This window comes from Xiphophorus hellerii, chromosome 3 (assembly GCF_003331165.1).
Source record: "Xiphophorus hellerii strain 12219 chromosome 3, Xiphophorus_hellerii-4.1, whole genome shotgun sequence".
In the NCBI taxonomy this organism is placed as follows: Eukaryota; Metazoa; Chordata; class Actinopteri; order Cyprinodontiformes; family Poeciliidae; genus Xiphophorus; species Xiphophorus hellerii.
In genome coordinates this window covers 28,359,407-28,376,142 of record NC_045674.1, presented here as the reverse complement: position 1 = coordinate 28,376,142, position 16,736 = coordinate 28,359,407, and the positions used below count along the sequence as shown (strand labels likewise).

The following is a 16,736-nucleotide window of genomic DNA, read 5'->3' as shown; positions in this document are numbered from 1 at the left end:
GCAAAATACACTGTTATAGTGAAGTACAAGAACTGGGAAGACGATTCATACATTTAAACTCAAAAATATATTTTTTAAAAGTAACCAAAGTCCCGATTAATGCTACCTGAAGAGATTTATAGGAAAGGCTGGCGTCTGGGAAGTGTTATGAAGGACATGGGGATTATAACTCCAACGTATTCCAGGAACCGAAGCAACAGTGCCTTGTGGAATCGTTAATTATGAACTGAACACTTTCCCTTATCAGTGACAAAACTGCTGAACTTTGACTCCTTGGAGAAAAAAAATGACAAGACTATTTACATAAATGCTTAAAAAAGCTAAAGTGATCAAATAAGAACATGCTTTTTTGGGGGGAAAAGTATGTAAGGAACTGTTTGAATGTAATGGTTGATTTCACCAAACTAGTTGTTCAAAACCATAATAATAACACTGCAGTTTTGACTAGCAAGAGTACTACAGCACAGCACTTATACAGAAGAAACATTTAAGCATTGAATATTCAAAGAAGACACAGATCTACGCATCAAACACAGATTTACAGCAATTATTCGGTGGTAACCATTGGCGTCGCCAGACAAGTTTAATGGGGTGCATGCTCCAAGATATGTCATCACATTTCAAAGAAAATACTATGAGTGTTAAACAGCAACGTTCTTTTTATATCTACTGTGAAAAGTTACATCAAAGTCTGACTGATTGGAAGAAAAATTAAAAGGAGTAGGAAAAGAATAAATACTTGTGTATAGATCTGTTTGTGTTTGCGTATTATGAAGCCAGTAACATCTAAAAATGCACTTAAATCTTACTCCTCAGTCTCAGGATTCTTATGAAATCCTGCATGTGCATGTTCTAATTCGGAACCCATGCGTTGGCAAAAATATTTCTTTCAACTCTGAGAGAAAATACAGTTTAGAGACAAGATGGAGACTTCCCTGAAGAAAACCCAGTGCAGTCAATTGAATTTGACAAAACGGAAACCATGAGTTTTACACTTTATGGTCTATAAAAGTGTTATATTCAGGCATATTTTTTTGTGCAGAGCTGCACAGCCTTGGGGATTATAATAGAAGAAAATAATACTGCTTACAATAAAAAGCTATGTACGGAAGAGTACGGAAGAGAAATAGGGCCACCGAAAGCAAAAAGAGGTCAGAACTCTTTTTTTTTTCGGTGGCCCTAATCCTCTTCCGTATTCTTCCGTAGCTATGTGTCTACAAAAAAAAGTCAGAAATATCATTATTCAATATGCATAGTGTGAATTAACCACGCGGGGGCGCGCTTTCTCGGCTATGCAACACCGGGGTTCACGTGACTGAGCACCGCTTAGGGGCGGGGTTATAATGTAATATCTGACGGGCTACAGCAGGGCACAGCCAATACAGAATCCGCGGTAAGTGAGTGCCTCTGCTAGCGGCTGTGTTCCCGTTTCGCCCCGCTGTGGACGGGAAGGAGACCAGCTCCTACGGACGTCAAATGACATTTGTAACGGCGGCGCCACCACGGAGGACGGGGCCGACTCACTTCACATTCATATGCGGTATGTGAGCCCGTGTTACATTGGGATTAAAAGCGAGCCGAAATCAGTAAAATGCCGCGCGCGTACATTTCTGGAGTAAGGTGCTCCAGAAATGTACGCGCGTGGCGCGGCTGTGGGATGCAACAGGGTCATTGTGTTTGTAAATGTGGGGACTTGTCCTCCTTCTCTGTCCTCGTAGTTTGTGGACTGAGGCGCTGGCCTGTTGCTAGGAGACCTTTTGACAGCTGGAAGCTTTTTGGGAAGTGACAGTTAATGCACTAATGGGGTCTGGTTATTTGGAAACCCAAACCTTCCTCCTCCTCCTCCTCCTCCTCCTCCTCCTCCTCCTCCTCCTCCTCCTCCTCCTCCTCCTCCTCCTCCTCCTCAATCCTGTTACCTGTTCATCTGTAAAGCCTTCTGTCTCCTCTGCTTGAAAAACATTACACAGGCATTGTTTCTGTTTTTTCTTTTTTTAGTCAGGAGATTAGAGCGGTTTGCAGGGAACAATGGCCTACTTGTTGTGATTATTAACTGCGAATACACCCACGTTGAAATATATTTAATCTCCACGGTCTAAAAAAAACGAAGACGAATTTTATCATATGTAACCAAAATTTACATGATCTAACCACGTTGTAAAACTCAATGAAAAAAGAAAAACAAATGATTTTATTTGATTGTCTGAGGGGTGCTCCCTGTCCCTCCTCAGTCAGTAGCTGCCTCTGACCATGTGGCTGAAGGTCATTCATAAACAGGTCGATCAATACATCTCAGTGGGGACTACAGAAGAGCCGGCTGTACATTCAGCCCTCAGCTTCATACAGAAAAAAGCATTTATAGGAGGATAAATGAGACGTACTCATACCCCTACAACTTTTTGCCGTTTTGTCACGTTACTACTTCTAACTCCAGTGAATTTTACTAGAATTTAATCTCAAAGTACCACATGACCCAGTATGTCTTGAAACCAGCTTTTTACATCTAACGATGGAATTTTTTCCTTTTCTTCTATTGGAAATACGCTGACGCTCAGTTAAATTGTGTGGAAGACATCTGTAAACATTCATTTTCAAGTCTTGCCACCGATTTTCAATTGGATTTAGGTCTGAACTTTGACTGGACCTTCCTAACTCATGAACAAGTCGTTATTCAAGGGTTTCATTTCAGCCTTGGATCCTGCTGGAAGGAGCCTCTCTCCCAGTCTCTAGCTTCTAAGGGGTTTTTCATCCATCTTATCATCCCAAAACTGTCCAGCTATCCTGTCCCTACTAGGGATGCCCTAATCCACTTTTTTCACTTCTGTTACCAATACAGATATCTGAGGTTTAGCACTGGCCGGTATCGATCCGATACAGAAAAACGGTGCTGAACTGACTTAAAACATTTCTTTTTTTTAAAACTCAGACATAAATGTACTGGATTATCAATTTATTTGATAACTCTGCATCAGTACAGCACACTGAAATACACCAACAGCTTCACAAGCTTGGTTTGATTAAACATGTAAAAACAACACCACTTTAATCTGTTCAGGCGGTGCGATTGGGCGTAAGACAGCCAATTTAAAATAAATACTAAAGAAACTGAAACTGACGAAAACAATACGTGGACTACCTTGGTCAAACATGTAAAAAATTAACTTTGGCAAACCTTCTTTCAAATGGTTCAGAAAGTCCGATTAGAAATTCTAAATATGAGAGTAGACAAATAAATAATAAATCATAAAGTCGCTCAGAACACAAAACATAGAATTAGACTGAAGAGATCTGCCCTTATGGTTTGCGCACATTACCACCGATAACTGATCTAGAATTTTTTTCCAATATCGGGACCGATACAGATATGTATATCAGATTGGTGCATCTCTAGTTCAGGGTTATATATGTGTACAGTGTACTTTGAAACCTTTTATACTTAAAAATAGATATAATAACAATTTTGGGTTGACATACTACATAAAATTCAAACAAATTAAATGAACCAAGTGACGAAATATGAAAAATGCCAATGATGAGGCAGTGTATATGAGAGGAGCTGGTGAGACTAATTGTTGTACAGGAAGTAGGTATGTTTCAATCAGAGTACAGAGTGCAGCTTGGATTTCAGAGTGCACCTGCGCTGACCTCCTGGGTTCCTGTTTATTATCTCCAGTGTATCAGATTCAGGCATGTTGCACATTATGTCAAGGTTGTAGCTACACAAGAAGGAACCGGGTGTAATTTGGACTCCCCGATTGTTCTGAGAACTGCTGAGCTTGTTTGTTTTTTTTGTCTGAACTCTATGTTGGAGGCTGTCACTACATCCCCCCGTGCTCCAAAAGCAGCTACAAGAATTGTCAAAGTCAACAGCTACGCAGTCGGTAGAAGGGAGAAGTCAGCATTAGGCATGACGTTCGATAACGTGTGTTCGCACGTCGCACGGGAGGTTGTGACAGTTCGGCTCTGTCCAGTGGATCCGCTGAATAAAGCTGACATGCTGTTCTGTCCTATCAGGCTGATGTCTGCACCCAGAGAGGAGACAACAGTCCTCAGGAGGCACATCACACCTTCCCCTCCTTCATCTCTCGCTTTGTGAAGGGGCATGCCTTCTGAACCCGGCCTCAGGTAAGTAGCGCTGTGAGGCACAACATATCTTACATCCATGTTGTTTTTTTTGGCTTTTTTTCCATGTATTGACCAAGAATGACTTTGATCTATGGAGACAAAATCACTGTTGTTTATTAAATCATAGGAAGTCCAATGTAGAAATCAATACAGCATATTGTATTGTCTCAAAAACGGTTAAAATCCTTCCAAATCAGTTTCCTTTATGTAGTTTTACTTGTGTTCCTGTATATTTATGAGCTATTTTTTCAGTATGATGTTGTATGTATGTCAGAGATATACTGACCGATTTACAATATATGGTTTTTGTAAAATTTTACCTTTTACTATTACAGATTTTAATTGACTCTACGTTCTATTAAAGGGCTACATTATGAGAGCATAAATGAACAGTATTGAAAATATGGCTCCAAATTTGTAAGAAATTATGCATTGGCAACGTTATTTGTTTCATACAGTTGTTTTTTGTTTTGCAGTTTCGTGAAATTCACACAGAATCAACAGATTTTGAGCCTTTCTTTTGCACTAGAGCATAATTGTCAGTTTTTTTGCAAATTTTTCACAAAAATGGTGGGAAAAAAGTGACTTCTAGCTCCCACCTGGAAGGGGTTTAACAAGGAAAAAACGTTGCAAAAATATTTCTAGAGTAGCACAGAAAAATCAGGGATTTTGACTGCAAAGAAATGGCAAAAATAATCGCAAAATACAGGTTATTGGTGAATATTGCAATGAAGTGCGATAAAGCCATGTCTTCCCTTTGCCAATGAAGCTTCCAACACTTTCTGTAGCCTTTGGGATTTTGAGCCAGGTGTGGTAATTAACTGCAGTGAGACTCCATATTTAGCATCCAGATTTCTAAATATTACACTGGCATGCAACATTTGAAGTTGTGACACTTGGAATTTGTTTGTCAACACTAATTTGCATTTAAAGCAGTACATTATAATATGAATATTGCACACACATATTATTCCAGCCTTCCTGCCATAAGTAATCAACATTTGCTAGCATTTTAACTGACTTTTGCATCTGATATTTAGCAATTAGTATAGTTAGCATGGCTAGCATTGATGAATGCTAAATTCCTTTTAAATGGCTTACTACGTCTCTATGCTTTCTTTAAAATGTTAACCACTAGACTGATTGAAGATAGTTGACTAAAAGTCTTCTTCCCTTGAATGCAAAATCTGGTGCATTCACTGACTGGAAACAGATAGGATATTTAAAGGTTTTTTTACCAGCTACTTAAGGGGTCTGGGCCAATCAATCTAAAAGAATATTTCTTTCTTCACACATGGTGTATATGGGTTTAACCAAAAATATAAACACTGGTCAGTGAAACCATAGTATGTGTTTAACCTGGGGAGCAGGCATGACATATTAAACAGGAAGTCAATATTCTGCACTTGAAGTGGATTTGTTAGATGAAGAAAACAAGAGTGCAAAAGTATGAATATTTGTGACTCCATCATGAACTTAATTGTTTTTTCATATTAAAGTGGTCAAGAATCCACAAATGGTTTAAAGAAGGAAAGCTAGCTGAGCACCAACAAGGTCATATGGAAATTATGGCATCTGCTCAAAAGTATCCTCCAGTTTTGTAAAAGAACAAAAGTGAGCAAGATACTTGAGGTTTAACTGTGACCTTATAAAAGTTCAGGCAGTATTGTAACATTTTTATTTCAGGAGTGACATATTTACTCTGAACATCAACAGATTCCACCCCTCTTCCTCTCTCTTATGTTACCTCTCAGTTCTCTGATTGTTAAATCGCTTTGCTTCTAAACCAGCTTCCTGCTTTTCTGTGCTGCCGGATCTCTTTTTCTGTCAGAGTACCTGACAAGCAGCATGAGTTATTATCCCCCCTACCTCCAGACCAGAGCCCCCACACACCTATTTCCTATTTCTATCACCATGAAGGTGACAGAGCAAGCCTCCTGGCAGGCAACAGCATTTAGAGAGGCAACCCAGACTAAAACTGGACATAAGATAGATTTGGGGCGACAGCTCTGCAGGCTGCATGTGCTGTGTATTTGACTATATATATATATATATATATATATATATATATATATATATATATATATATATATATATATATAAAACTTTAGCAGTACTTACTAGTACCTATTTAATTCTATTTCAGGAAAGCAACACTGCTGCTACATGGTTACAGATTGAGCTTGAATGAAACTAGTAAATGATTTAATAAGGAACAGACTGACAGAATTGCTAATGAACAGTTTGATGCTGCCTTTATCACCACTTTTTACAGACTCAGGTCAGCCTTGTTCATGTTGAGGTCAGTTTTTAATGAGGTCTCTCTGACTTTCAAGGCAGGAAACTTACTTTCTAGGTGTTTTAGGTAAATTTTCCTCGTGGGAAATTCTGACCTAGAATGCATCACTACCACTTCACCTTCAGTTTTTTTTAACCTGTGATGTAGGTTTGCTGGAAGTCTTTGTCCTGCATTAACTTATATCCATGACTGTGCATTAAATGATATAAACATCCTAGACTTATAAAATATATTAAATATATTTATTTCTTTATTTGATCAGACATCAAAAGCAAAAGAACCCCCCCAAAACAACAAAACTCCCAAAACACACGCGCACGCACTGTGGTATGTCTTTCTATCTTCACAAAGACTTTGGATTGACTACCAATAATTTTTCATTTATTTCTGTGGCCTAATCATTACTCTTACCTTTAACCTAACCGTAATTTAACCTAAACTCAATTCCCACGCAAAAATGGCACTTCTTCTTAATGGTCCCGGACTTTGGGCCCCACAAGGAGCAGTGAGTCTTCACAATGTAGTATTTGTTGCAAAAAGGGGGCTAACAAGGTGATGATAAATGCTAAAACACACAAACTTACAAAGCAAAAAACTAAACAAATTTCAAAATATAGTTATTTTACAAAGAAAATGACTCTCCAGTCGGCTGTAGGATTTAAGCAATTTAATGATCTGTTTTATTTTTCTTGATTCAAAAATGAATGAAGAAAGCGATAAGTACATAAACCACTTAAATATAAAGAGGATGTACTTTAGTTTTACTGTTCGATGTGGCCTCTTTAAGTCTATAAAAGTTATAAAATCAATGTTTGAGTTAATAGAAAGAAAAAAGGATTAAGAAACATGTTTGCACATAGATATTGCATTCAGTCAGACACACAAGTTTGTTGTTGTTCTGCAACAACAAACCTAGTTTATGAATTCATGCTTGTACTAATGGATCTATGTCCTGAAAATCATCTGATCTCATGTTTCTCTACTCCAGCGTATTTGGCTTTTTACGTCTTCTCACACCGTCCAAAGACAATCTGATTTGGTTAATAGGCAATTCCAAATTATTCTTAAGCATGATTTGGAGCATCCATGTTCTACCAAGCCTTTTACACTCTAGTCCACCCATTCAGAGCAAAAGCTGGTAGAGAAAATGAATGAAGAAACGGTGATATCATTATTTTTCACCAGTTGACACAATGAGTGGACACTATAGATGGATGGATCTAATAACACTACTGAGACATTTTATTAAAATATACCAAGGAAGCTTTAATAAAAGCTTAATGATTTTTAAAGTCAAATAAGTTATTCTTTAAAAATTACAACTGTAAAGGGAGATATCTGATTATAAGTAATAAATGAAACCCCCTGATAATACTTGAGAGTTCATAAAACTGTGGAATACATATAAAATCCAATAAACGCTAGACATTTATGGATACATATCTTACGCAATAAAATATGACTCTTCTTTTAAAGTACTTCTTTAAAAGCAGAATTAATATCTTTTTGTCAATATATTCAAGATATTTCTAATTAAAGGGAGAAAAAAAAATACAAAAAAAGCAAAATTGTGTTAATGATGTGGTACTTTTCAATATATTTCAATCTAAATAAAAAATATAAACTCTTCATTTTTTCACATTATGCATTTTTCAGAGTCAAAAATGCCACTAAAAGTTTATATTTCTTAAAAAAATTTCAAAGTATGTATTTACTCTTAGAGTTAAATTACTAGGTTCACATGAAAACATTGTGCACATTGTGGATGCAAATTTCTGTAGCTGTTATGCTTTCATACCAATCACTGCTTTCTGCTTATTGAAGGAATGCCGTGTTTGTTTCTGTGCGTCAAACAGTAAGGAGATGCTGACAGGACAGAGGCTCTGCTACTCAAAGTCCCACCAGGACTCAGTTCTCTCTGCCCTCAACCAGCAGAGGAAGGATGGTCAGCTGTGTGACGTCACCCTGGTCGCCGGCGAACAGAAGTTCCACGCCCACAAGGCCGTCCTGGCAGCCTGCAGTGACTACTTCAGGGTTGGTACACTTTGTGTTGATCATTACCTGGAGACTTCACACAACAAACCATCTTATTAGGGAGTGCACGATAATTAATTAATTTTTGGCGATCGGCCAATTTTATCTACCTCCGCAAAGGTCTGGAAGTCAGCCTTTTACTTTACCGTAAGAGGTGTCTGACTGACAGACCCTCCCACCAGGTCATGTCAGCACACGGAAGGTTGACAATTTACCAACTTTGTCGCTAAGTCTGTCACAATAAGCGATAAATCAATTAAAATACGCTTAATAATTTCCAGGGTTTCCCCCAGAAAACCTGATGAACCTGATGTTAGGGGTGCTAGGACAGTCCACCCGTGGGCTACCGTGTTTTTGAGTTAAACATTGTTAAAAGTTATAAAATTCTGAGGTGCATGAGCAGGCATCTTAACGGGTAGGTGCCGGGATGCACCCCCTCACGCACAGGTCAATGTGTCAACTGTATATCTATCTTAAGTAATTATTACACTCACTATTACTATTAAATAGGATTTTTTTTTACTGGTGTATCAAAAAATTCTATTTAAAATAAACCAACAATGCTAAGCCTGGTGGCCCGCCAGGCTTACAATACACAGGGGGAAACCCTGAATTTCTATTTGCATGTTTGTTTTCCTTGTGCCTCTGTTTCTACCAAAGACTGAATGATAAAAGTTTTCACTCTGGTGCATCTTTCTCTACGTTGTCGTTTCCTTAGCGCAAAGGAGGAGTGAACTCTTGAGTCAGTTACTTTGCCTGGTGCATGGCCTGTTAGTACAGAGTGTGGCATTAGGAGCAGCAAGCCAGAGAAGCGTTAGTAGTGTATTTGTTGCTAGTTTTGTCTGTTTTCATTGTCTGTAGCTCGTGATTATAGTTTTTTATGGGCAATTTTGTTTATATAGACTTTGGCCGTTTTTCTTTCTTTATTTAGTGTATTTAAAATGTCTTCCCATTCCAGTGTTAAGAGTTTTATAGAAATTAAATTAAATTACAATTGGCAGGTCGGGATTTTTAAAGATCGGTGCACCAACAATCCTAATGCTCAGGACTGTGGCGCCACCTATGACAATTTCGGCTCCAATGAACATTTTTTGTGAGATCACCCTTATCTGATGAGATATTCCACCTTCATTGGCCTCCCAAAAATAATTTGACCTATTTCATTTTGCAAAGAACTGTTGAAGAGACTGAAATGGTCCCGTTTGCAAGAAGTGGCAAACAATGAAATACAAAGTTTTGCTCACCCAGGCCAGGTCCTCCTGGACTGAACCCTAGCATTAGTTGCTCTGGTTAGGCCTCAGAGGAGCTTCAGGCAGACACATGCTGTCAGATATCCAAACAAGAGATTTCCCATTGCACATAGAGAACTGCAGCGATGAGATTTAATTTGGGGACTCTGAGAAGATTAGAAGGTAGATACTAATCCTTCTTCCAAATGAGAAGCAGATTAAATATGTCCAAGTTGCCCGGGGATTATGCCTCCCCTGTGTTACTCTGTGTGACCAGGTTATTTTTACATCTCTCCACAGAGCGCTGATGGCAGGGGGAGTTACACTCTTCTCCTTTTGTGTGTCTTCTTCCTGTCCCTTTTTTTTTTTACCCCGCCTTTGTTCTCCAAAAAGAACAAGATACATAAATGTTTGCCTTTTAAGTTTCGTCTCGGCAATAGCAACGCCGCGTCTCCCATCTTCCAGATTATTAGATCACTGTGCAACAGTAAGCAAGAAAAAGTGACTTCGCAAGCAGAGCTCTCCTGTTTCTCTGCGTTGGCTAACGATGTTATCTACAATTTGTCATCTGACTCCATCGCGAGGTTTAATTTTGTTCATTTGCTGAAGAGATGAGGGCGGCTCATGCGGTAAATGGCAGCTGTGTCTGGTCTCTCTTCCTGCCTCTTTTTATTTTTTCCCCCCTCACACTCAGAAAAACTTCAGCACTTGTAGCGGTGATTATAACACATTATGTGGTCCAGCAGATGAGAGCGACGGCAATGGAATACCTGAACAGGCGTGACTTGGCGACTTGTCCTGAATATGTCATCTTCGTCTCCATCCCAGTCCCTTTGTGACGATGTTTACTTCGGGAGACTTGGCTAAGTCAGTCACGTCCCACATCATTCTCCACCTTTAGCCACCGCATACATCCACAACTTAAATTGCCGGACTAAGTGAAAATGTAGATTATAAACCTTTACCCGAGTGTTGCTGATTACAAAGACAAAATTGTAAAACCAAAGCCTCCCCAAAACTAGTGATGTCTGACTGTCTAGGAATTTTAACTAAGCCTGTCGCAATAAATAATTAATCAATTAGTCGCTTGATAAATTAATGCATGATTTCCATTCTGAAGGACAGTTTTGTTTACAGACAGTTCATAATGCATTTTATTTTCTGTTTTTGGTTGTTGTATTTTATTTTGGATATTTAAAATATCTTCCAGTTCCAGTGTTGAGTGTTCTGTAAAAAATGTAAGTTTATTGCCGTTTGAGAGGGTGAACTTGCACAATGATGCCATTATCAACATATTACTTGAAAATATTATTAAAACAACATGTGACCAGCGCTGTGGGCTTGAGGTATATTTGTTTTAAAGTAATCATTTTGACCTGTTAATCAAAGTTCCTAGAAATACTACGTAGCCATAACTTTTTTTTTTTTACATCGTTTTAATGCTGTTGCTTTACATATAAATATGGCAGGCTGATGTTTATAGTGAGAGTAATGGCAATAAAATCCTTCAGCTGGCACAGAAATTAATATCCAGGGGGTTTATGAGGTGGCGACAAACAGTTTGTGTACACTACTGCAATTGATTCCTAATTGGCTAAGTGTAGAATAGCCAAAAGGCTATTTTTGTTAGGGCTAAGATGTTTGAAAACGTAGTGATGTTTTCTAATATGGATAGTTTTTGGTAAACAGTGATTTTTTTTCTCCATGAGAGTGAGGTTGGGGTGTGAGCTGACCTTGAGGCTGCTTGGGGTCCTCTGCTGTAGTCGGGGCTCAGGTCAGCTTTATACATGCCAGCTACATGCTGTATATAATTTGAAAGTACATCAACAGAATCACTTTTTATTGTTAATTTAATTTTTTTTTTTTGCTACTTGTGTCTAGGAAGGGGCCACATTTAATGTCGGTCTTTTAAACCTTTACCTAGCATAGTGCCAGTTTGCCTACAATTTTTTTTCTATTGTTGGATTTTTATCCAACAGTATGAGATGTGATGTGAATTTTACACTGATTCTTACTGTAACTATTATGAGCTCAGTAAGTGCTCGCGTCACCTTAGTTGATTGTTATCAATCAATCAAATAATCAATGAATAAATCAATCAAAGCCTGAAATATGTTGGAAGTTGGAGTGTTTGATCCCATTTCTGCCTCTCCATATTTAACCTAAATGAAGATACTGAAAGTCAGATATTTTTGCTTGACTTGTCAACTCTTACAAATCTCCAATCACATTAAAATGATTTTAATATAAATATGTTAGATGGCCCGACCACTGTGTTATTGGTGTAAAGTCAGACTGCAACACTTTTTGACAAACTTCCTTGGTAAAATAGCTTCAGCCCTCAAGAAATGACCCAATATTTCTCCCCTACAGGAAAACAACCTCTCTGAAAGCTAATATTTCACTCTAAGTCTTATCACAACATGCAGACACATAAATTTTGCCAGCAGGTCAGTCTATCCGCAGAGCTGCAGTTTTGTGCGAAAGGCCCAGAGTGGGCGGGGCTCTGTGGCACACTGTGTCTCTGAGACGGTCCGTGTTCCCAAATCGCAGGAGCCATCCTTCACCATCAGTGGCTACCTGGACGTCTCCGCCAAGGATGGCGGCGGTGACTTTGCGGGAGGCCGGTTCTGCCAACATAGTTACTCGATTATGTAACTTTAATACAAGTTACTGTACATATTATACAATGCCCCTATCTGGCTGGAAGACACACAATTTAAACATCACAATGTGTCAGTTAAATCAATACAGAATGACTTGCTTGAGATGGGGATGTGTCTTCCTCTGGTTTAAGTTCATGTGTGTTATAAATTAGAGAACATTAGGTGAGTTATTGCTGATTTTGTGGCAGTAGTGTGCATGCTACAATAACAGAATAGGTGCTTTGGAAACATGCAGAGCTGTTTGTAGTTGGGGGGGATGCTGCTGCACACTGTGATTAAAAAGATACTTAAAAATCAAGAGTTAGCAAGATTGCTATCTTGAAGTGATGAAACTGAAGAAAAAGAAAAAAAATTCAATTGTAGCAAAAAAATTCCCTTTTATGGAGAATTAATGGTTTTTGTTTGTTTTTTGCTACTGCTTTGAAACCCAGACGGAAAACATAAATTACTGATTACTTTTGATAACCTCGTCTGTTTGTTCTGCCCCTCTGTGGTGCCGCTCTCTACTGGTTGGCGCTGATCAATTGACTCTGCCTCCTCATCCCCCTCCTCCTCCTCCTCTTCCTCCGTGGTGTTGCATCAGTCGATATAGCTTTGATTAGTGAACGGCTAGCTGGACTCATGCTCAGCAGTGGCAGATCCTGTGTTGGCTGCTTTTGATTTCACATGGCGCCCAGCGTGCGCTCATGTGACTGTGTGTCTGTGTTCATGGATAGGAGGAAGACGGCGAGGCGTAGCAGAGAGTACCGATTGTGCTGTTTGTTTCTGCTGGTCTCCAGGCCCCAGGCCGGAAAATCGATGGTTGATAAATCCTGAAAGTAGTGCCTGTCAGGCTTAAATTGTCTATTTATGAAAGTCACAAGTCATATGAAACACAAAGTAAGTGTATCTGTAAATGCTGCTATATATATATAGGAGGAGTAAACTTTGTGAACATAACGCGTGTTTTATTTACTATGACTGAAAAAGTCTGATCCTTCATGTAGTTCTCCTTTGACTGATCATTTTGATTTTGTCTCATCAGGCCATGTTCAGCTTGTGTATGGTGGAGAGCGAGGCAGATGAAGTAACCCTGCAAGGAGTCACCAGTGTTGGACTAAAGCATGCTTTAGATTTCGCCTACACCGGACAGGTGAGCTGCTACAATCGAGCTACTCTGCACTAAAATGCACTTAAAGACACTGTAGTGCTCCCTCTTGAGTACGAACCATTAAAAAGCAAATAAAAAGAAAAAAAAGAGCTTTGTTTAAACTTATTTTTATTAAAAAGTTGTTTGAAACTTGCGGCAATGTGCATGATTCCCCAGTGATAATGTCAAATGAGATGTTGACCTTTCACATTTTGCAGCAACTATTACTACTACTTATCTAACCAGAACTGCCTCTCACCAGCTCTGTCTTTTGTTTAGCACTTATTGATGCCTTAATTAATGCAAAGGGTGACTATCTCTTAATTTAAAGTGCAGTGTAAGGGATTTGGTTTGCAGTCACGGCATCTGAGAAGCTTGAAGTCACTGATTTCACCTTCAATGTTTCGGTATATTAGCCTGTTCTAGAGATAAATGAGAAGCTGCCCTGTAGCTGAAGTTACAACGGTCATGCAACAGGATGAATATCCACCAAAAAAGTAATAGATCTACAAAAGTGATGACTGAAAACAAAGGAATTAATGTATTATTGGCCCATGATGTCTAGATGTTAAGATCTATGTGTGGAGACTGCTACACTACTAACAAAAAGGTAAGGATATTTGGGGTCAAATTTATGAAAACGTAAATAGTTTATGATACAATGATATATTATATTTTAAAAATAGGGCCTTTAAGAAGAAGCATTGTGATTTCCTAATATCAAACAGTGATATTAGGAATTGAATTGTATTGAAAGCCAACATCAGTGGTGGGTACACGGGTAACCGTGTTTCCACCAACGTTGTTTTATGCGCATTTTGAAGTATCGCATTAGAAAAGGTTGATGGAAACGGCAAAATTTGAATACAACCTCCTCAATTTCCCCCCCAAAAAAGTTTTTATGCTTACTTTAGGTGCTTTTTATAAAAAAATAGCTATAGCATAAAAACTATGCTATAGCTTTTCTGAAAAGAGCTAATTCGTTAAAGGATAGATGGAAACACATTTGCTAAATAAGTTACAATGTAGCAAATATTTACCTCACATGTCTGATGGGTTGTTTCCATTGTCAGCATGCATTAGATTTGCATTTCTTTTGCTATGTCTCTGGACTGCATGCAACATCCCCAGTATTAGTACTAGTGTACAGCTCATAGTACTGTAAGGCAAACATCAGTTGACTGGCTTTCTATCATAAAGTGGGACAAAATCCATCCACATCGAAATTAAAAACATGGATACTTCAAGTTGTTCCTAATAAAGATGGTTTGGACTCAGCTCCTGAGTTTTGAGTTTTACACATTGAATAAGCACAGACCTGAGATGTACAGTAAATACCTAAATTTCTGAATGAGTAAAGATCATATCACTGTGTAATAAATTCTGGTACACTAACCCCTGGAACTGAAACAGGGTTCTACTTTATTTTTATTTATCCTTTGAGTAAATGAAGCCTTACAGCCCTGAAAGAAATTCTGTCTTACAATTTGTAGTTGTTGACCACCGTCACACATGTCACATAAATAATTCAAAACGCGGGTTTTGCAGATTACAGTTTTAATCTCAGCACCATAAGCTCCCACAGCAGGATTTAAAAGCCATGCAAGAGTGTATAAGGTCTGTCCATCCTAGGCAAGTGGCAGCCAAAAATACAGAAAAACATATTTCGGACATAAAATGTACATTTAAGAAACAACACAGCATTAGATTTTCATTGTGAATCTTCAGGACAGTTTTTTGAGAGACATTGTCATCTGTCCTTGCTTTCTCACCCTCTCACCGGGAATTGTTTGCGGTGTAATTGTTTGTCTTGCCCTTTTTGTCACTATGGCTGAGCCTTCAGCAACCAGCGCTGTGGCTTATTTTGTATCCTGAAAAGCTGTGAACTTATTAAATACTCCTAATTTTTCCCACGAAAATGAGCGAAAGAGTGTGCCAGTAAGTAGGTCAACTGCAGGCTCGCAAGCCGTCCCGTTTCGTTTGACTCTGATCCTCTCTGCCTAAAGGAGATGATAGTGCATGAGACATTTCCTCACATTGTAGGTGGCAACCTACTAAAAAATCCTTAAGAGTGAGGGTACGGACAAGCCGCACACAAGATGCTGACCTGAAATCCAGAAAATTCAGCCCTTGCTTTATCTTCTTCTCCAGATGAAAGTTCACAACTGGCGAGTACAACACACGCCGGATTACACAAGAGCTCCCTTGACTCCCACACTAAAGTAGGCACAATGTTACAAAACTGACTTCTGCTGAGTGAGGCTGAAGTTTTCTAGCCATATTGGGCGGCTGGAGTGAGGAGTATGGCAGCAGGATATGAAGAACATTCACTTACAGTCACTTGGAGTCATTACTGACACAGTGGTGCAGGTGTTAGCACTGTTGCCTTCAGGTGAAAAGGTGCTTGGTTTGACTAAGGTCAAGTCTTCAGTAGCTGCATTTCTTCATTTTCTATTTTCCCATACTTCCTGTCCCTCTTGAGTTTTTCCCTGCTATATTTGAGTTCTTATAAGTTTTCAGTTTTTCAGTTACCAAACACTTTTTTGGCTTCACCTCTACCTGCCTCACTATATTGCAGTCCCCACTAACAGGGTGCATCTCAAAGACGGTGCTATGTCCACTCATGGTCAATCAAGCCAAGGGAGATTTACCAGTCTACCTTGGCTTAACGGTCGCCAAGGGAGATTAAATGATTTCTCAAACATGCATAGAAGAATCAAATCAACACTCCAGGTATGTTTTTGATGAGGTAATAACATTATAACATGATGTGAAGCTCAAAAAAGTCAATTTTACATAATACTTCCCCTTTAAGTCAAGAAGGGTAAGTGACAAAAAATATTGTCTGTCGTCTCATTTTTCTAAGTGCGTATTTTTGTAATAACTTTTCCTTCCATATGAACAGTGTCGCCAACAGCGACAATGAAAGTGAGCTCAGAAAGTTAGAGGCTGAATATATTACTATAAATCTGACTCTAAAAGAGAAGAAAAACCTTTTATTTTGCACTTTTTTGTGGTCGTTTGATTCATAAATAAAAGAAAAATGTTTTTAATAGTCAGAAAGACTTAACGGAAAAGGAAATTGGTCAAATTCTGTACCTCACATTTTTTTGTACTCCCCTTTAAGAAACAATACAAAAGCTTAAAAAAATAATTAAAATATTTTCATCCAAAAGTTTTTGTTTCACTTGAGGATAAAAAGAAAACTTACTCCTCAAAAACGAGTCCTCAAAAAACAAAAAACCCCAAGGCGAGTT

The 16,736-nt window shown here is 38.6% G+C and overlaps 1 protein-coding gene across 1 annotated transcript in view; it reads left to right on the top strand.

The window, feature by feature from the left end:
- Nucleotides 1-1,348: 1,348 nt before the first annotated feature.
- Nucleotides 1,349-16,736, top strand: part of klhl32 (kelch-like family member 32) — a 32,109-nt gene continuing 16,721 nt past the window's right edge. Inside the window, exons 1-4 of the mRNA XM_032557722.1 lie at nucleotides 1,349-1,540; nucleotides 4,012-4,122; nucleotides 8,278-8,455; nucleotides 13,375-13,482. Coding sequence (XP_032413613.1) covers nucleotides 4,100-4,122; nucleotides 8,278-8,455; nucleotides 13,375-13,482 — 309 coding nt within the window. The 5' untranslated portion in view covers nucleotides 1,349-1,540; nucleotides 4,012-4,099. The remainder of the gene's footprint in view (nucleotides 1,541-4,011; nucleotides 4,123-8,277; nucleotides 8,456-13,374; nucleotides 13,483-16,736) is intronic.